The sequence below is a fragment of the Oncorhynchus nerka genome, linkage group LG9a, assembly GCF_034236695.1.
Source record: "Oncorhynchus nerka isolate Pitt River linkage group LG9a, Oner_Uvic_2.0, whole genome shotgun sequence".
NCBI lineage: Eukaryota > Metazoa > Chordata > Actinopteri > Salmoniformes > Salmonidae > Oncorhynchus > Oncorhynchus nerka.
The window spans coordinates 27,882,523-27,903,527 of NC_088404.1; the positions used below are offsets into that span (position 1 = coordinate 27,882,523).

General features: G+C 43.7%; 2 protein-coding genes across 2 annotated transcripts; both read left to right on the forward strand.

The window, feature by feature from the left end:
• Nucleotides 1–1,807: 1,807 nt before the first annotated feature.
• Nucleotides 1,808–12,693, forward strand: accs (1-aminocyclopropane-1-carboxylate synthase homolog (Arabidopsis)(non-functional)). The gene is given in 16 exon segments (XM_029667832.2): nucleotides 1,808–2,970; nucleotides 6,139–6,240; nucleotides 6,243–6,880; nucleotides 7,064–7,123; nucleotides 7,370–7,440; nucleotides 7,637–7,706; nucleotides 7,897–7,963; nucleotides 8,139–8,236; nucleotides 8,370–8,447; nucleotides 8,558–8,658; nucleotides 9,060–9,149; nucleotides 10,226–10,271; nucleotides 10,419–10,560; nucleotides 10,635–10,777; nucleotides 10,910–11,063; nucleotides 11,272–12,693. Coding segments are annotated over 16 exon segments (2,961 nt in total). The 5' UTR covers nucleotides 1,808–2,294; the 3' UTR covers nucleotides 11,697–12,693.
• A 917-nt stretch (nucleotides 12,694–13,610) lies between these two features.
• Nucleotides 13,611–18,793, forward strand: LOC115134724 (uncharacterized). The gene is made up of 4 exons (XM_029668914.2): nucleotides 13,611–13,849; nucleotides 14,127–14,343; nucleotides 15,514–15,705; nucleotides 17,283–18,793. The coding sequence occupies exons 2-4, from the start codon at nucleotides 14,145–14,147 to the stop codon at nucleotides 17,609–17,611; spliced, it is 720 nt and encodes a 239-aa protein (XP_029524774.1). The 5' UTR covers nucleotides 13,611–13,849; nucleotides 14,127–14,144; the 3' UTR covers nucleotides 17,612–18,793.
• The last annotated feature ends 2,212 nt before the right edge of the window (nucleotides 18,794–21,005 follow it).

The following is a 21,005-nucleotide window of genomic DNA, read 5'->3' on the forward strand; positions in this document are numbered from 1 at the left end:
AGAAACCACTACTAAAGGTAATAATAAGAAGAGACTTTCTTGGACCAAGAAAAACGAGCAATGGAAATCTGTCCTGTGGTCTGATGAGTCCAAATTTGAGATTTCTAGTTTCAACCGCCATGTCTTTGTGAGACGCAGAGCAGGTGAAAGAATGATCTCTGCATGTGTGGTTCCCACCGTGAAGCATGGAGGAGAAGGTGTGATGGTGTAGGGGTACTTTGCTGGTGACACTGTCTGTGATTTATTTAGAATTCAAGGCACACTTAACCAGCATGGCTACCACAGCATATTGTAACGATACGCAATCCCATCTGGTTTGCTCTTAGTTGGGACTATCATTTGTTTTTCAACAGGACAATGACCCAAACCCCACCTCCAGGCTGTGTAAGGGCTATTTGACCAGGAGGGAGAGCAATGGAGTACTGCAACAAGAGTGTGAAAAGCTGTCATCAAGGCAAGGGGTGGCTACTTTGAAGAATCTAAAATCTATATGATTCCAAATCTATATGATTCCATTCCATTCCATATCTAAAATCTACATGATCACATGTGTTATTTCATAGTTTTGATGTCTTTTTTTGGTTACTACATGATTCCATATGCGTTATTTCATAGATTTGATGTCTTCACTATTATTCTACAATGTAGAAAATAGTGGAAATAAAGAAAAACCCTTGAATGAATATGTGTCCTAACTTTTGACTGGTACTGTATATGAACTGAATATGTTTATTTTTAGCCTAATCTTACTACTGTTACCATCAATCTAATGCGTTCTAACAACTGATGGGGAATTTTGATAGAGCTTTGATGACTTCTAATTTAATTTACTAAACATGTCCATTAATAATTGCATAACAACACATGTTTACAACAACAATAAACTGAAGTTATAGGCTATTTATTAAATTGTTTTGCCAGCTCCAGGTAGGCTACACAAGGGCACATTTATTTGCAATGACCATTTTTTATTGTTTTGGTGGCATCACATTCCGTGATGTTTTTGGTAAAGTTTTATGCAATCGCTGTGACTCCCGAACGGACTCGGGAGAGGCGAAGGTCGAGAGCTATGCGTCCTCTGAAACAAGACCCCGCCTATGACCAGTGATATCATCACTTCAAAATATTTATTGTATCAAATGGTGGCCTAAAGTAGACTACAATGGCATATCAATTAATAGACTACTTGATGGCCAACAGAGGCAAATGTATCATTCTCCACATTTAATGTCAGTTTCATATAGTACTTTTCTTCATAAAAGAACCACGCTCATTTCACATTTCCACTCAGGCAGCCCCCGAGACACAATAACTGAGCATACGTAAAACACTTCCCTTGATAACGTTTTCTTTTAGCAAAGTTAACCATCTCCGTGCGAATTAATGTAACCACATCAATAACCCGCAAACCACGACCAATATATTTTCAACGCGACATCGTTTTAAAAGTATCCCAATTTACTAGAAAACAATGTACATGGCAACCCTGTATCTGTGCTACAGCTCTACGTCACCGTTCGATCATAAGTGGAACGCCGCCACCTTGCGCAACCACAAACTGTTGTCTACGACCGCCATCTCCCGGATTTATACCATACGTTCATGCATAAACAATTGGTTCCGTTCAATGTTGTACGGTTGACTACTAGATGGTGCAAAAGAGCCATCCTTTTTATTCTGACACGCTTGCTCGCACACAAACCCCATGACAAGCAGCCGGGTTCAAGAGAAATAAACCAGCCCGTTTCCAGCCTAGTGGCTCAACTGTTAACACGGGTCAAAGTTATCCCGGAATAAGGACAGCACGCATGTGCAGTCAACCCGGATGTAGAATTTGTACGATACGCTTCCCATATTTGATTATTTTATGTGACATTGTTGCTAACTGTGTCAAAAATAGAACACGTAGTCCTTTTGTGGCACGCTTGAACCGGTCTAGACCGGGATAGACAGAAGTGTCGCGTGAACTGTCACAGCTGACAGCAGTGGTAGGTCTACTGAAGCTTGGCAGTACTGTAAGCATAACAAACCTTAGTTTTGAGGTTGTAGGCTCCGATTTTGTTATTACTTTAGTTGAATGCTTCATAATACGATTTAAATAATTTTAGCCTACAAATCATGTATTAGCTAATTCAGGTTAGGCCTAAATAATAGGGAATAGGATAGCCTGTACTAGCAGGGTTATTAGCCTTCAGCCAATCTCGGGCTAATGCTTGGCTATCACTACTTTGATTGGAGAGAAAAAAACAGAGTTTAACTCAGAAGACCTGTCATCTGTCAAAGTGGCGTCTAGAATGGACTTCCGCGGTAGAAAGTATGAGCGGGGCAGCAACTGGTCCGACCCAGAGGTGGCCGAACTCCTCCAGCTGTGGTCAGATGAGTCGGTCCAACTCGAGCTGGAAAGTTGCCTCCGAAATCAACATGTATTTAACCGAATAGCGGACGTCCTGCGGGAGAACGGTATCTATCGCACTGGCGACCAGTGCAGGGAGAAGATAAAAAAGATGAAGCTGGAGTACCGCCGCATTAAGGACAACCACAGGATGATACGCGGCGGGAGGTCGTGGAAGTTTTATGACGTTATGGACCGGGTCTTAACGAACCGACCGGCCATATCCTACTCCTCATTGGGCGGTGCCGTTATAGCCCACCAAGTCCTCCAGAGCCCGCCTAGTGGGGCAGACGCATACATCCATGGTCTGCCAGGTGGTGCCTTTGGTTCCACTGCTTCGGGCGGGTTCTTGTTTGGTCATCCGCCCAGGCTGGGGGAGCTGCTTGAGATCAAATGTGAGCATGCAGAGTCCGAGGACGGATTGCTGAACTCCGATGCTGCGCCCCCAGAGCTACTGTACCATACCGGGTCTGGAGATGAGCATGACACTGATGGGAAGTCTGCCGGGCTGGACCAAGAGGATCCGGTCGAGATGGCGAGAGGAGAGCGCACGACGAGCGCGCGATTCTCTCCTTCAGGTTGGCTAAAAATGCCTCTTGCCCTGTATAATTTTGCATGGATATTCATTCGGTACTTTTATTAAAAGTGAGGGTATGAGTTACAACTATTATGTTGTAGTCCAAACACTTGGTACACTGTATCATTGCGCAATTCGAACTGAACTTTGTCCTTGCAAAAACACACTACATGATTACACTTTGATTTGTGCACATATCAATTAATCAATCAATCAATTTATTTATAAAGTCCTTCTTACATCAGCTGATGTCACAAAGTTTCTGTACAGAAACCCAGCCTAAAACACCAAACAGCAAGCAATGCAGGTGTAGAAGCACGGTGTCTAGGAATAACTCCCTAGAAAGGCCGGAACCTAGGAAGAAACCTAGAGAGGAACCAGGCTATGAGGGGTGGCCAGTACTCTTCTGGCTGTGCCGGGTGGAAATTATAACAGAACATGGCCAAGATGTTCAAATGTTCATAGATGACCAGCAGGGTCAGATAATCATACACTCCTCTGCCTATGTATTTATTTGTACAGTGAAGATGAGTACATTTGGTCCTATATTCCAGCATTTTGGATTTGAGATCAAATGATTTCTATGAGGCAACAGTACAGAATGTCACCTTTTATTTGAGGTTATTTTCATACCAATGGAGGCTCCTCAGAGGAGGTCCTCCCATCCACCTCAGTAAATAAAAAAGGAAATGAAAAAGTGCTACATGAAAAAAATTCTCCTTTTTAGATAAAACAAAAGGTAGACTAGTGGTTAGAGTGTTGGGCCAGTAACTGGACGGTTGCTGGATCGAATGCCCAAGCTGACACAGTAGTAATCTGTTGTTCTGCACCTGAGCAAGGTATTTAACCCACTGTTTCCCAGGTGCCGAAGACGTGGATGGCGATTAAGGCAGCCCCCCGCACCTCTCTGATTCAGAGGGGTCGGGTTAAATGCGGAAGACACATTTCAGTGCAATACATTCAGTTGGACAACTGATTAGGGATCCCCCTTTCCCAATACTAAATATATTCACATCCCCAAATAATTTATTAAAACACACTGTTTTGCGATGAAGGTCTACAGTAGCCTCAACAGCACTCTGTAGGGTAGCATTATGGTGTAGCCGGAGGACAGCTAGTTTCCATCCTCCTCTCTGTACATTGACTTCAATATAAAACCTAGGAGGCTAGTGGTTCTAACCCCTTGACTTACACATGAATTACGACAACTTCCGGAGGATGTCCTCCAACCTGTCAGCATGAACTGGCATGTTGTCCACCCTATCAAATGATCAGAGAATTAATCTAGTACTGAAAGCATTAGCTAGCTAGCACTACAGTGCATAAACTGTGGTGAGTAGTTGACAAAGACAATAGTTGAACAGTTTTGAACAAAAATGAAAGAGAAGCGAGAGCGAGAGCTATATTTTGTTGTATTTTGTTTTCACTTCCACTTTTAGATAGCGAATGCAGCTAGCTAGCTTAGCCTACTCAAACACCCGGCTCAAACAGAGAGGGATGCTATGTTGACTAGCTGGCTATGGCTATCCAACAATGGAACTCTACCAAGTCAAGGTAAGCTTTAGATTTTTTTCATTTATTGCCAGTGTAACTGCTAAACTGCTTGCTGACTGTACACCGTACTGTATTATTTTAGTGGGTTTACTAACGCGTTAGTTCTAGTAGCTATGTTGACGATGACGTTAGCGAATATGGTGACAACGATGTAGGCTGTGTGTAACGGTTAGCACTTATGATATAAAGTTTTGGCTTGGAAAGGTTTTTTCGCCTGGTCACAGATAGCTGATGTGTTGTGCACTGAAGTCCACAAACAAAGGTAACATGTGAGAGGAGGAGAGCACTTTCGATGCGAGAAGGAATTATACTGTTTGTATGTGGCTGTTATGAAAGGGAACTCTTGTGTGATCAGGGGTTTATTCATTCCGCCAATTCTGTTGAATAACATTTCTTGAACAAAACGGGAATAAACATAACTGAATTTGTCCAATAGAAACTCTAGTTTGCAACTGTTGGACAAATTATTACACCCTAGATCAGCTAGATGTAGTCAAGAGTGTTGAAGGCGGTATTGTCACCTTGATTACTCCAATTTTTCACTCGACCTGTGCACCTACGTTGTAAACTTTCATTCATAGGCTAGGTTGTAGCAACCTCATGATGGGTATAGGGAAAATTTGAGTATCATGTAGTAGCCTAAACCTATCGATGTTACATTAAGCTGGTTGAATAGAATATGAATGAAAGTCATCTAATATGCTATAATAGAAATATGGCCAAGCTCATGAAAAAAATGATCGTCCTCCATCACCTTAAACGGCACCGACTGCCACTGCTTCATACATATCTGTTTTACCGTTTAGAAGTAAAATCACTTTATGTATCTAGTCCCCTCATTTGAATATATATATTTTTCTTCATAAGTATTCGGACATATTCACTTATAGTGTATTAAAGTTGTGAAAAGTTTAGTATCTGGTCCCATATTCTTAGCAATCAATGACTATATCAAGCGTGTGACTGCATTTGCAGTTTTGTATCTTAGGAACTGAATGGATGAATAATATATTTGTGTAATGTTGGACCCATTTTTATTGTACATAAGAATAGAAGATGTCTCTGAACACTTCTACATTAATGTGGATGCTACCATGATTATGAATAATCGTAAATTAATTGTGAATAATAATGATGAGTGAGAAAGTTAGAGACACAAAGATCATGCTAACATCTCACCATGAGGCTACAATAACAGCATTTTTTAGGAGTGTTCCTCTGTAACTTTCTCACTCATCATTATTCAGGATTCCTTCATGATTATCCAATATAAATAAAAGTGACTCCAAAATGACAAAAGAGTCCCAAGCTTGAAGAGTCCCAAGGAATATGGGACCACATACAGGGACCACATACTAAACTTTGGACTACTTTAATACGTATGTATGAAAATACCCTCAAATAAAAGGTGACATTCTGTACTGTTGACTCATGAGACATTTGATCCCAAATCCCAAATATTGTAGTTCAGAGACAAATCAAAGTTTTAGCTTCACTGTCTAAATAAATACGTAGGGGAGTGTACGTGTAAGTATGGATTTAATAAGCAAAATACGTTTTTGTGATCTATTATCCCTTCTTCCCTCTTCTCTCCTCTCTCTCTTTCCGTCTTCAGGTTTCAGTGATCAGAACCAGGCTGGGTCCTCAGGCACAGGGGCCTCCATTGCTGGTCCTGATGGCCGGGACATAGGGAACCAGCGTGACCCAGGGGTTCCCGACCTGCAGCCCCTGTGAGGCAGAGGAAGCGTCGGCGTGCAGGTAGAGGGGCTGGTGGGGGAGGAGGGGGTGGATGTGGGGGCCGGGGGCCCCTGGACGAGGCCCTGGTCAGCTTCCTAAGCTGGCAGCGGTCTGCTGAGGAGCGGCTCATCTCCCTGGAGGAGGCACGGCTGGAGAGGGAGGCGCAGGCGGAGGAGAGGCGGGAGCAGAAGGAGGAGAGGAGGGCGGAGCAGGAGAGACAGCATGAGCTCCGTCTGTTCAGCATGTTCACTGGGGCCCTGGCCGCTGTTAGACAGACTGCCCCTACTGCTCCACCGTTTGCTCCTACTTTCTCTACTGACTCAACTGTACCCTCTGCCACTTCTGGACATACCGCTATACTTAACGCCCTATCTGCCCCAGCTACTTCGTCTGTCCCATTTGGCTGTCCTGCCCCAACTACAGAACCACCACCATCCATCCCAGCCCGTTGCCCCACTAAACCTGAGAGCATACTGGCCACACTAAGTGGTGCAGAGACCCCTGGCCACAGTGTGTACCTGTCCCGCCGTGGCAACTCCATTAGACAGCACCAGGGCATTCTACAGGAGGGCTACACCCAGTACCACGCTGACAAATACCAGCACACTGACAACCCCAATGTGAGTCTCCAACACTGCTGCTGCTCCGCATGTTGAGAACAGTCGTTCCAGACCTGTGTGTGGTGTCATACCACTTGTCATGTCACTTTGTGGCAAATGTTTCTGTAAAAAGTGCTAGACAGATAATAATTGATAGATTGACTGAAAGATAGATTGATAGATTTCGATGTCTCTCATCTCCAGGGCATCATCAACATGGGCACCAGTGAGAACAAGCTGTGCTATGATCTGCTGCACAAACGGGTGAGAGAGGGGGAAGAAACAGGAGAAAATAGGGGAGGGAGAGTGGTTCATGTGGTAGCTCCACATTGCTAATCACTGACTTTGTCAATCAGAATGATACATTATTTATAGCTAGTGATGTGTCTGTTGGAGAATGTGGTTCTGTACTTACTGTAACTATATTGCATTACACTCCAATGGAATGTAACCATTCTCTCTCCGTCCATAAATCAAAACCCTTTTTGTGCCCCTGCCTCCCTGCCACAGATGACCCAGCCTGACATGCTTCATATCGACCCAGCCTTGCTGCAGTATCCTGACTGGAAAGGCCACCGCTTGTAAGCAATTACCTTGTATGAGGACTTCATATGTCATGTGGAAAAGGATGGTTAATGTACATGTATTCGTTAGAGATAATTGAAGTTCAATTCAATAACATTTTTATTACATACAAGAAAGATGTTGATTACAGCAGCGATAAAGATAAGGATGATGAGGATGTTAATAATGATGGTGATGATATCCCCTCTTTAGTCTGAGAGAAGAGGTGTCCAGGTTCCTGTCCCACTACTGTGGTTCGCCCAGGCCACTGAGAGCAGACAATGTGAGTGAACTGAGCTCGCCTCAGCCCTTAGTAGTACTGTATAATGGCGCTAATCTAGTCTATAATCCTGGCCATTAGGGAATAAGGCTGTGATTGCTGGATTCATCTATGGGTGTGAATAGTTCAATTATGAAGAATGTTTTTACTCATAAAGCTAGTGTTTTATTTGTGTGTGTGTGTGTGTGTTCAGGTTGTGGTGATGAATGGCTGTGGCTCCCTCTTCTCATCCATAGCCGCAGTGCTTTGTGACCCGGAAGGTTAGTTCAACTCCGTAGACTCAAGTATGTCCAGTCATTTCACCTATGTCTCACATATTATAGTTTTAAATATCATCCATGCCTTGTCAAACTGTGTAAGATATGGTATTTAATTCATGGATTTCAGTGGTTGAATTTAAGGTTTATCCTGACAATGTGTCTGTGTGTGTGTTAGATGCAATCCTCATTCCAACTCCATTCTATGGAGTGATCACTGAGGATATGCATCTGTACAGCGGTGTTCAGCTCTTCCATGTTCATCTCGACTGTGAGGTAGGTCTCCTTTCTTAACGTAATACACCCTATACCATAATATCACCCTGTGTTGTATTGTTGTAGATGTTATTTGATGGCTTCATTTTCTGGGCAATGTATTTTCTGAAGTGCTTTTTGTGTGTGCTTTTAGCCTAGTGGCAGTGGCAGTCGGCCGTTCCACCTCACTGTGGACAAACTGGAGGAAGCTATGAGGAAGGCGATTAGCGAGGTTGACCCCCCCAAAAAAAAACAGAATAGTTATCCATTGATAAAACAAAGATACAGGTATTTGAAAGTTTCATTGGTGTAACTGTCCCTTGTTGTGGCCCTGTCTGTCAGGGGTTGAATGTGCGGGCCGTGGTCCTGGTGAACCCCCATAACCCCCTGGCTGATGTCTACTCCCCTCAAGAGATGACTGGCTTTCTGGAGTTTGCCAAGAGGTGAGTTTTGTCCTCATATCATATTTCCATATTGTGCAATATTTTTTCCCCTCTTGCGCATATAACACTGAGTATTATGACTGTAGTTGTATTTTAAAGTGCAGCTAAGGGCTGAGGATTCTCCCAGAACCATTGGTTGTAGTCTGTGGTTCACTCAGCATTAGCACCCTCTACAGACCTCCCTATGCATTGAGCTGCACTGAGCTGTAGTAACCATAAACCAGCCCGTTTGTACAATGCGCTGCTCCCTCCGGCTGCCTACTGATAGAGGCCTTTTACTGCCTGCTTGTATTGCCTTTATGTTAAAGAACAGTATACATCATAAAACAGTGCAATAGAAATTCATGATAAATGATTTATCTTTTCCTCTCTGTTTTCTCCATTCCTTCCCCCTGCCTAAGGCATAAGTTGCACGCCATTGTAGATGAGGTGTACATGCTGACAGTGTTTGAAGACACAGTAACCTTCCACAGCGTCCTCAGCATGGACAGGTATGATGCACACACGCACACAAACTCTGCCTATTAAATGTACACTACCGTTCAAAAGTTTGGGGACACTTAGAAATGCCCTTGTTTTTTAAAGAAAAGCACTATTTTTGTCCATTAAAATAACATCAAATTGATCAGAAATACAGTGTAGTCATTGTTAAGGTTGTAAATGACTATTTTAGCTGGAAACAGATTTCTAATGGAATATCTACATAGGTGTACAGAGGCCCATTATCAGCAACCATCACTCCTGTGTTCCAATGGCACGTTGTGCTAGCTAATCCAAGTTTATCATTTTAAAAGCCTAATTGATCATTAGAAAACCCATTTGCAATTATGTTAGCACAGCGAAAACTATTGTTCTGATTAAGGAAGCAATAAAACTGTCCTTCTTTAGATTAGTTTATTAGTATCTGGAGCATCAGCATTTGTGGGTTTGATTACAGGCTCAAAATGGCCAGAAACAAATAACTTTCTTCTGAAACTCGTCAGTCTAATCTTGTTCTGAGAAATGAAGGCTATTCCATGCGAGAAATTGCCAAGAAACTGAAGATCTCGTACAATCCTCAACTGGAAGCTTCATTAAATAGTACCCGCAAAACACCAGTCTCAACGTCAACAGTGATCAGGGATGCTGGCCTTCTAGGCAGAGTTCCTCTGTCCAGTGTCTATGTTCTTTTGCCCATCTTAATCTTTTCTTTTTATTGGCCAGTCTGAGATATGGCTTTTTCAATAGTTTTCAGCTGTGCTAACATAATTGCAAAAGGGTTTTCTGATGATCAATTAGCCTTTTAAAAATATAAACTTGGATTAGCTATCACAACGTGCCATTGAAACACAGGAGTGATAGTTGCTGATAATGGGCCTCTGTACGCCTATGTAGATATTCCATTAAAAATCAGCTATTTCCAGCTACAATAGCCATTTACAACATTAACAATATCTGCACTCTATTTCTGATCAATTTGATGTTATTTTAATGGACAAAAAATGTGTTTTTCTTTCAAAAACAAGGATATTTCTAAGTGACCCAAACTTTTGAACGGTAGTGTACATTAACAATGGTGTGCTTACAGCCTGCCGGACCCCCAGAGAACACATGTGATGTGGGGGATGAGCAAGGTAAGAGTTTAAAGTGAGGGTGTGTGTGCGTGCATATGCATGTGTCTGAATGTGTTTGTACGTACATGTTGTTGTGGGGACTATTTGGGGGTTATGTGTTCATCCTGTTAGATTGTCCCCTGTCTCCTGTGTGTTGTCCCTGTGCAGGACTTTGCGATGGCAGGAGTGCGTGTGGGCACTGTGTACTCTGATAACAGGGACTTGGTGGAAGCTCTAGATAAACTGGGGATGTTCCATGGTGTCCCTGGTCCCATACAGCACCAGATTGCAATCCTGCTCCAGGACAAAGGTACACACACACACTAGATGAGAGGACATACCATCCAAGTAGGGAGTTCAATCTACCTGTGTTCTACTCTGTAGATTGGATCAATGGGAAGTTTCTTCCAGAGAACAGGCTGAGAATGCAGGCAGCTCACAGGTACATGACAGGGGAGCTACAGAGCCTGGGAGTCCCCTACCTCCACCGGCCTGCTGGCTTCTACATCTGGGCTGACCTCAGGAAGGTAAGAATACTGAAACAGGTTGGGGTTTACTGCATGGTGTGGAGCTGCTGTTTTGGTTCTTCCTGACATGGTTCCTCCTCTCTCTCTTTATTTATTTATCTCTCTTTCTTTCTTTCTCTCTCTCTTGGTCAGTACCTGTATGAACCGTCATTTGTGGAGGAACTGTCCCTGTGGAGGTGTTTCCTCAGACACAAGGTGGTGCTGAGCTGTGGCCAAGCCTTCCATTGCTCCACTCCCGGCTGGTTCCGCATTGTCTTCACAGACCGACAGCAACACCTTACGCTCGGTACATTCAGATGCTTTTCTCTTCTCATGATAGTGGGGGAGGAAAACAGATATAGGGAGATGTTGATATTTTTTCCTCCTCCCTTTTCGCCCTCTTCTCTCTTCTATCCTGTTTTCCTCTAATTCCCATTTCTTCATCTCAGTATGTGAAGTCATACAATGACATGAAAACTAAATCAAAGAGATGGTGTTATATGTGGTTGTTGTAGGCATGCAGAGGATCAGGAGGGCCTTGGAGGAGATAGATGGGGTCACATCCACCCTTGACACGGGCACAACCAACGAGGCCACAGAGGAGAAAGGGACAGAGAAGACAACACAGGGGGACACAACAGACGCACAAAAACCTCTTGCTGTTAAGTCAACATCCTTGTCCAAGAACAGATCATCAGAAGAGCCAGAGGAGAAGGATAATAACATCCCTGATGCCATCCCATTGGTCAGTGAAGATTTGATCTTGCTTGACTGCCAGACGTCCCACCCCGCAGAAAGTCTGGACTCCCTGATTGGTGCCCTGAGGCAACAGATCCACACCTCTGATTGGCTTGAGAAGAACACTCCGGAACTGTCTGCTGGGGAGGACCCAGAGCTTCTGGATGTGTTCAAAGACCTGCTGGACAGAGCCAGAAAGTAGAGGAGAGGAGTGGATGGAGAGGAAAGGAGGAGATGGAGAGGAAAGGAGTGGATGGAGAGGAAAGGAGTGGATGGAGAGGAAAGGAGGGGATGGAGAGGAAAGGAGGGGATGGAGAGGAAAGGAGGGGATGGAGAGGAGAGGAGGGGATGGAGAGGAGAGGAGAGGAGGGGATGGAGAGGAGAGGAGGGGATGGAGAGGATGGAGAGGAAAGGAGGGGATGGAGAGGAAAGGAGGGGATGGAGAGGAGAGGAGGGGATAGAGAGGAGAGGATGAAGAGGAGGGGATAGAGAGGAGAGGATGAAGAGGAGGGGATAGAGAGGAGAGGTTAGAGGAGAGGAAAGGAGGGGATGGAGAGGAAAGGAGGGGATGGAGAGGAAAGGAGGAAATGGAGAGGAGGAAATGGAGAGGAGGGGATGGAGAGGAGAGGAAAGGAGGGGATGGATGGAGAGGAAAGGAGGGGATGGAGAGGAAAGGAGGGGATGGAGAGGAGAGGAGGGGATAGAGAGGAGAGGATGAAGAGGAGGGGATAGAGAGGAGAGGAGGTGGAAGGAAAGGACAGGAGGCAAGAAAGGACAAAGGTTCCCCAGTTTGTCCACATCAGAATGTCTTAATTTTTTGTTGTTATGAGAGCTGTTCTTCATTATTTCAGCCAGAAGTCAGTGTATCAGGCTGTGCTGTAATCTCTGCAGTTCTGTTCAATGAATGCCAATGTTGACTCAAACGAATATACAGAGTTAAGTTTAAGTCTCTGTCAAATACATTTTATACTTTAGTTATAACTCGTTTTCTGGTTGTACTTTTGTTCTGTAATCCACTTTAATGATTAACCTTGAATATGGTTATATGTTTATGACGTGGTCATCTATAGTACCATTCATGAGCTTTTAATACAGTTGTTGTTCATACTGTATACATATGTACAGTAAATGGTTCTGAATATTTCACAAAGTCTTAATGTTGATAAATTGGTCAACGTTCAATAAAAGCCTTATTTTTACCACTTGTGGAGAAGTACCGTATGTGGTTTTCCAAATCAATTCTATTGAAAGCCTAAATACTGTAGATTACATTTTTTAGTTGGTAAATCAAGGAAGTGAAACTCACATGAAATAGTTTTGAAACCCAAATTATTGAAGTATATTGTTGCCTGTTTTTGTTACTGTAGATATTCCAAGGACACAACATAATCTGTTTTTGCCTGCCTTTTGATACATAGTAATTGACCAATAAATGTTGCATAGGCTGTTGTTGGCAGTTTGGCTCTGGGCAGGTGGGGTTTTTCCAAGATGACCCTGCTCTAGCTGGGGGCTAGAAAAGGAAGCTGGATGTCTTAATTTGTGTGGGGGTACCCAGTGTGTGTGAGAGAGTGCAGTTTCCTTTCCTGAGTTCACACACACATACACATACACATACGAGCCCCTGTTCACCAACACATGAAATCTATAATGTCATGGCTCAGTGGGAGCTTGTGGTTGATTGTGATCTGGTAAAAGCATCATGTTACTTACTCTTGTGGGTGAGGAGTGAAACACGAAGTGTTTGTGTGTGTTAATGTGTGTGTGTGTGTGTGGTGGTGGGTATCCCCCCCCCCCCTCCATGATGATAACCTGTCCTTTGTACACACCTGCAGAGTGAGGGAACAGGGACCAAGCTTTAAAAGTGTCCTCACCCTTCAAAACAGATATAAATGCAGTAAAAAAAATAAGAAGTTGTTTGACTATTGTCCTTTCACTACCACGGTGGATATGGTAGAGGGAGAGAGAGCTGTTTTCACTTTCCAAACGGCATGAGCCTTTGTGTCACAGCCAAGAGATGCCGAGGGAACTCAAACACTGAGTGGGGGGTTTCCACTGTAGTGGGGAGGCGGAGAGCAACACAGAGGAAAATATTTAGTGTCATATTCCACCACTATGTGTGCGTTCCTGACTGTTACACTGGTAGTGTGAGTCACTGTATCTGAGTGTTTGATGGCAGTGAACTCATTGTACAGTAGTCCATCACGCATCTGACCTGCTCCTGCTCTCCTCATGCTGGGAAGATTTATACAAAGCTTCATCGCACACTCTAATCCAGCATTCAGGAGTCCACAGTTCAGACAGAGTTCAACATAACAAGATTGTCTGATCCTCTGTATCAACAAAACAAAATTAAAGGTAAGATGAAAATGTACTATACAATCTGTCTGTTGCTAATGTCATGTAGCTGATTCACTCTACATTGCTCTGTTGATTTATGGCGCCAATTGAATTTCTCTTTTATATACCTTTTAAACTTTGAACTGTTACTGATAAGGATGAACGTTTTTAAACAGATTGATACTGTAGTAGATTTACCTGTGAATGCTCCACCCTCTGTCTTGCCACATCACCCCTTCTCTCCCCCTCTCCCTGCTCTCCTCCCGTCTCCCTGTCTCATTCTCTTTTCTCTCAGCCCTCTCAGTCTGTCAGTATGAAGGTGTTAGAGGTGGGAGACTCAGTGAGTCAGTTCAGGTTGGCTGAGTCATGTGTGGGGCTGGCAGGGTGTCTGTGTGTGGCCTACTCTGTTTGGACCCCTCGCTGGCTCAATGACCAGGGACTGTGGTCTATAGGCAACAACAGCACCAACATAGACAGTGATGGTGACCAGACTGGGGACATCATCTTTAACGGTGAGTCAAGAAGCTACATTGACTATCAGCATCAACTTTCGCTCTGTTTGACTCAGAATGAGAAATGCTTATTACTCCTGTGTACGCAGGGTGTATTAACGTCAGTGACATGTTTATACAATTTCATTTATAATGTTTTAAATTAATCACGGTAATACCATCTGTTTAGAAACATTTATTTTACCTTTATTTTACCAGGTTATTCTTATTGAGATAAATATCAGAGACCTGGTTGCTAATTCAAAGTGTGTGGTTGCACCTAATGGAATGCTAAAGGTAGCAGACGTACAAGGAGTGGCTTAACTGTGAGTGTTGTTGAACATTTTAGTTACACTTAAGGTTGGCTGCCTGCCTTTGGCACTGTGGAGTTTTCCCTCAGAATCCCAGTAATGTGAACAGGTATGAACTTGCTCCTGAACCAATCATTCACATTCTCAGAGAACAGGAAGAGAGGGAGATGGGAGGGTCACGTTAAACTTTTAGGGCTGAAGAGGGTGTACAACAGGTAATATACACATCCCAAATTCCTCCACCAGTGCTGGGGTAAAGGAAAAACTGATGTTAAAGATAGAAAAGCTTTGTATACAGTACATGCTGCTCCCCTGCTATATTCCTGCACCCATTAAATGTATATTAACGGTAGTGACGTATGCTGTGTGGAGGCTTTTCTTCTATTGATGAACTTTTAGGGCCTGACAGGTTTGTTAGGTTCGCTGTTCAGTGTGGTTTTGAGGCAGCAAGGGTATCTGATTAAATCAATGGCCTCTCACTGTTGTTCTCTGTTTAGTATGACATCAAAGATGGACAATGTTAGAATGATAGATCAGCAGTTAATTTGACAATACATGCCATTGTGTATTGTCATTGTATTGACGTTGACAATGGCCCTTGTATTCGTCTCCGTTTGGAATCATTATTGGGATCTTGAAGAGTTTTTCAGAAGTGACATAGCCGGTTGTTATTGCTCTCTCTTCTATGTTGGACTTGAATATAGCCTGCAGATGTAGACAGGTTTAGACATGAACTCTAGTTCACTGCTGAGAGGAAGAAGAGTTCAATGTACACATAACTGAGAAACACTGTCCGAAGCAGAAATTATTACAAGTCACTGTAAAATCATGTGTCACTGTTTACATATTATAACCACTGTGTGTGTGTGTGTGTCTTCAGCCCTGGAGGCAGAGCAAGTGTTTGGGGTGCTGTCATTCCTCATGGCTGTGAATTCAGGGGCTCTGTGCCTCGTGTTCGCCCTCTGCTGGACATCCCAGACAGTGCGCTCTTACTCCAACACCCGCTCCCTCCTCATGGCAGGCCAGGCCCTCTACCCCACCGTCTTGCTGCTCCTCACTCTGGGACCCACAGGTCAGTATGGGTCCAGGGCGCAGGCCTGAAAGGAAGAAAGGGTGCATGTGTAAAGTATTGGAACAGGGGCTTTTAAATCCGTTTTACCAAATTTCCACCAGCATGTCAAATGTGCAACCATAGAGAAAAACACTCTAGACCACCTTTACTCCACACACAGAGACGTGTACAATGCTTTCCCTCACCCTCCATCCATTTGCAAATCTGACCATAATTCTATCCTCCTGATTCCTGCTTATAAGCAAAAATTGAAGCAGGAATCACCAGTGACTCGGTCTATAAAAAAGTGGTCAGATGAAGTAGATGCTAAGCTACAGGACTGTTTTGCTATCACAGACTGGAATATGTTCCGGGATTCTTCCGATGGCACTGAGGAGTAAACCACATCAGTCACTGGCTTCATCAATAAGTGCATCGATGACATCGTCCCCACAGTGACTGTAGGTACATACCCCAACCTAAAGTCATGGATTACAGGCAACATCCGCACTGAGCTAAAGAGTAGAGCTGCCACTTACCAGGAGTGGGACTCTAACCCGGAAGCTTAGAAGAAATCCTGCTATGCCCTCCAACGAACCATCAAACAGGCAATGCTTCAATACAGGAATGAGATCGAATAGTACTACACCGGCACCGACGCTCGTCGGATGTGGCAGGGCTTGCAAACTATTACAGACTACAAAGGGAAGCACAGCCAAGAGCTGCCCAGTGACACGAGCCTACCAGACGAGCTAAACTACTTCTATGGTCGCTTGGGAGCATCAGTTGTTCCCGGACGACTGAGTGATCACGTACTCCGCAGCCGATGTGAGTAAGACATTTAAACAGGTCAACATTCACAAGGCCGCAGGGCCCGACGGATTACCAGGAGATGTACTCCGAGCATGCGCTGACCAACTGGCAAGTGTCTTCACTGACATTTTCAACCTTTCCCTGTATGAGTCTGTAATACCAACTTGTTTCAAGCAGACCACCATAGTTCCTGTGCCCAAGAACACTAAGGTAACCGAAAACAGCCTATACAAGTGTCTACTAACCTCTAACAAGGACATCAAGACACACAGGACAATCACCCACAAAACAACCAAAGAATATGGCTGCCTAAATATGGTTCCCAATCAGAGACAACGATAAACACCTGCCTCTGATTGAGAACCACTTCAGACAGCCATAGACTTATCTAGAACACCCCACTAGCTACAATCCCCCCATATATACACACCACATACAAAAACCCATGCCACACCCTGGCCTGACCAAATAAATAAAGATAAACACAAAATACTTCGACCAGGGCGTGACACTATGTTGCTTTATACAATACAAAACATGTTTTCAGAGAAGATTTCCCTTCCCTGTCACTGCTTATGTTAATCTAGTTTCTCCTCTGCTCACTCCTATTTTATGTTGGAGGAGGTTTTGTCGAGTGTTTCCACACAGGTATATTAGTGAAGATGGATTGCCTGTGTATTGCCTTCAGTAAACACTCAGATTCCTCTGTCTAGACTCCTTAGACTCCTATCTACTGATGATAACTTGACTGACTCCACTCTTCTCCTCCCTCTGTCTCTCTCTAGGATTCTTCTTCCTCCTCAGCTGGTCCCTCTTCACCTACCAGCACCGGGTGGAGATCAGCGAGGACTTCACATGCCTGGGCTCCTCCTTTTGGCTGGGTACCCTGGGCTGGGCCCTGCTATTGGTTGCTCAGCCTGTGGTCTTCCTGGTGGAGCAGTGTGTGGTCCCGGACATCCTGCCAGATCTCATGAAGGCTGCTGATGGGTGGCGGGGCGCCTCCCAGGTACCGTACGCCCAGCGCTCGTTCATCGTGAGTCACCAGCGTTGTCATGAAGACCAGAGTGATGAAGACATTGCGAGAGGGCTGAGGAGGTACATGTCTGTACCCTGAGAGGAGGAATAGAGAGGACACAGGACAGTGATTGAATATTAGTGTAACGTTCTTCAGGCTCAGAGACTGAGCTGACTGCAGAATGGGACTGGACTGGGCACACAGCTGATAGGGGTCCATGTTCACACTAGCAGTTCACCAGGGAGAGGAGCTTGTAGTCTGTGTCTGTATCAGAGATTTCTCCACTGTAGGAGAATGTTTACAGACGCACTCTGAGAATATGTAATATTTAGACTAATCAAATCCAATTTCATTGGTTGTGCACACATATTTTGCAGATGTTATCGCAGATGCAGCGAAATGCTTAACACAATGTGCCATTGGAACACAGGAGTGATGTTTGTTGATAATGGGCCTCTGTACGCCTATGTAGATATTCCATAAAAAATCAGCTGTTTCCAGCTAAAATGGCTATTTACAACATTAACAATATCTACACTGTATTTCTGATCAATTTGATGTTATTTTAATGGACAAAAATGTGCTTTTCTTTCAAAAACAAGGACATTTCTATGCCCAAACCTTTGAACGGTAGTGTATATATACACAAATATAATGGTATGTGTATAGACAGTATATGAATAGAAAAGTTGTGTACAGGAGTAGATATATAGGATAAGCCTTGAATAGAATACTGTATATACATATAAAGTGGGTAAAACAGTATGTAAACATTATTAAAGTGTCAATGCTGAGATAAAGGGTTCTTGTCAAGCAAGGAACAATTTATTATTTGTAGTTGTTTGTTGCCAAGCACACTTTCAGTAAGATTTTCTGTGTAGTAAAGGAAATATTTATGTTACAATAGCAGCCTCATGTGGTGAGTATGACCAAGGTTTGATGTTGAAAAAGCTATTTTTGATACAGCTTGGCAGCAGTGTTCTGTTCGCAAGTATTCAACATTAATTAGTGGAAAGTCACACATTTTGGTTGTTTGTGTACAAAGTGGGATCACTACTTGTTGAATTTAGATGAAAGTGATACATACATTTACAGTTTAACAGTTTAACTAATACTTCTAAGACAGTCCTATGTGAATGTGAATTTTCTCAGTAAGCTTGATACTCATCACCACTATAAAGTGACTGATATCACAAAGTTTTTGCAATGGGACTGTGATATTATTGATATTGTACCTTTAAAAAACAGATGAATAAACAAACTGCTGCTTTTATTTACTCAGCCCTGTTAACCAGTATCTCTACCAGGCATCACCAGAGAACAGTGCCATAGCACACTCCAGTCCAACAGAAAGCCTTATTATTACGCCCCTCTTCCCCTATGAGCAGTAGAACCATCACATACAGCAGTACAGTTGAATCATGTCAGCCATCTACTCAGCACTGCCAAGCTACTGTCTACCAGTCCCTCTCACAGCCCTTCTTTAGTTCTCTCAGTCTTCTCTCTTCTCTTACTTCCCCAACAGGAGAGGAGAGAGTGGGCTGCCTGCCTGCCATCATGCCACATGTTTACGTTCTGATCCTTGTTAAAGTAGGGGAGAATTAACAGGCTCTGGCTTTGTTAATTGGCCGCTAATCAGGTGTTGCTCTAATTAAAAGGCAGTTCCTCCCTGTTGGTGCCTGCTAATGACTGTGTTATTAAATCCGCCAAGGATTTGGGTCTCTTTTTCAATTTATCAACAGGGTAGAGATGAATTTGTGTTGGAATGAGAGTGGAATGTCATTGAAGGTTGTCTTGCTAGAGAGTGTGTGCTAGAGAGTGTGATCAAGATCAAGTGCGCTCTTTTTCTCTACATAGACAACAAACATGCAGTGTGGTGCTGTGTTGTCGGTGTGTTGCCTTGTGTTGTGACATATTTTGTCTTGTGATTTTGTGGTGTTGTGGCGTGTGTAATGTCGGTTTGTTATGTGTTGTGTGTTGTTGGGTCTTGTGTAGTGTTGTTGTGTGTGTAGTGTCGGTTTGTTTATGTGTTGTGTGTTGTTGGGTCTTGTGTAGTGTTGTTGTGTGTGTAGTGTCGGTTTGTTATGTGTTGTGTGTTGTTGGGTCTTGTGTAGTGTTGTTGTGTGTGTAGTGTTGGTTTGTTATGTGTTGTGTGTTGTTGGGTCTTGTGTAGTGTTGTTGTGTGTGTAGTGTCGGTTTGTTATGTGTTGTGTGTTGTTGGGTCTTGTGTAGTGTTGTTGTGTGTGTAGTGTCGGTTTGTTTATGTGTTGTGTGTTGTTGGGTCTTGTGTAGTGTTGTTGTGTGTGTAGTGTCGGTTTGTTATGTGTTGTGTGTTGTTGGGTCTTGTGTAGTGTTGTTGTGTGTGTAGTGTAGGTTTGTTATGTGTTGTGTGTTGTTGGGTCTTGTGTAGTGTTGTTGTGTGTGTAGTGTCGGTTTGTTATGTGTTGTGTGTTGTTGGGTCTTGTGTAGTGTTGTTGTGTGTGTAGTGTTGGTTTGTTATGTGTTGTGTGTTGTTGGGTCTTGTGTAGTGTTGTTGTGTGTGTAGTGTTGGTTTGTTATGTGTTGTGTGTTGTTGGGTCTTGTGTATGTGTGTTGTTGTGTGTGTAGTGTCGGTTTGTTATGTGTTGTGTGTTGTTGGGTCTTGTGTAGTGTTGTTGTGTGTGTAGTGTTGGTTTGTTATGTGTTGTGTGTTGTTGGGTCTTGTGTAGTGTTGTTGTGTGTGTAGTGTTGGTTTGTTATGTGTTGTGTGTTGTTGGGTCTTGTGTAGTGTTGTTGTGTGTGTAGTGCACCCAGCTGCACTGAATGTACCTCCCTTGTGCTGTATTGCTCTTCAAGAGTTCAGGTTTCCACTTGTTGACATTGTGTATACATGGAGATGTGACCCTTCCCTGGCCTCTTAATTTAAGTAGAGCAGGGCCCTTCATAACTCTAACTCTACCTACATGTACATTTTACCTCAACTAACCGGTGCCCCCGCACATTGACTCTACCGGTACCCCCCCTGTTTCTAGTCTCGCTAATGTTATTTTACTGCTGCTCTTTAATTACTTGTTACTTTTATTTCTTATTCTTATTCATATTTTTTTAACTGCATTGTTGGTTCGGGGCTCTTAAGTAAGCATTTCACTGTATTCACCCCCCTCCTCCCTCTCTGCAGATGACTTCGTCAACCATTTTGAAAAGAAGGTCGACGACATCCGATCCTCGTTTGCTAAGTGTTCTGCTCACACTGCCCTAGCTCTGTCTCCAGATGGTCTTGTTATGCCCAACAACCTGCCCGCTTGACCCTATCCCCTCCTCTCTTCTCCAGACCATCTCCGGTGACCTTCTCCTTACCTCACCTGCTCATCAACTCATCCCTGACCCTGGGTCTTCAAGAGAGCGAGAGTTGCACCCCCTTCTGTCGATCCCTCCGATGTCAACAACTACAGACCAGTATCCCTTCTTTCTTTTCTCTCCAAAACTCTTGAACGTGCCGTCCTTGGCCAGCTCT

Coding starts and splice junctions, on each gene's coding strand:
- LOC115134724 (XM_029668914.2), top strand. CDS start 14,145: ATGAAGGTGTTAGAGGTGGGAGACTCAGTGAGTCAGTTCAGGTTGGCT. Junction 14,344..15,513: donor TGGGGACATCATCTTTAACG/GTGAGTCAAGAA, acceptor GTGTGTCTTCAG/CCCTGGAGGCAGAGCAAGTG. Junction 15,706..17,282: donor CCTCACTCTGGGACCCACAG/GTCAGTATGGGT, acceptor GTCTCTCTCTAG/GATTCTTCTTCCTCCTCAGC.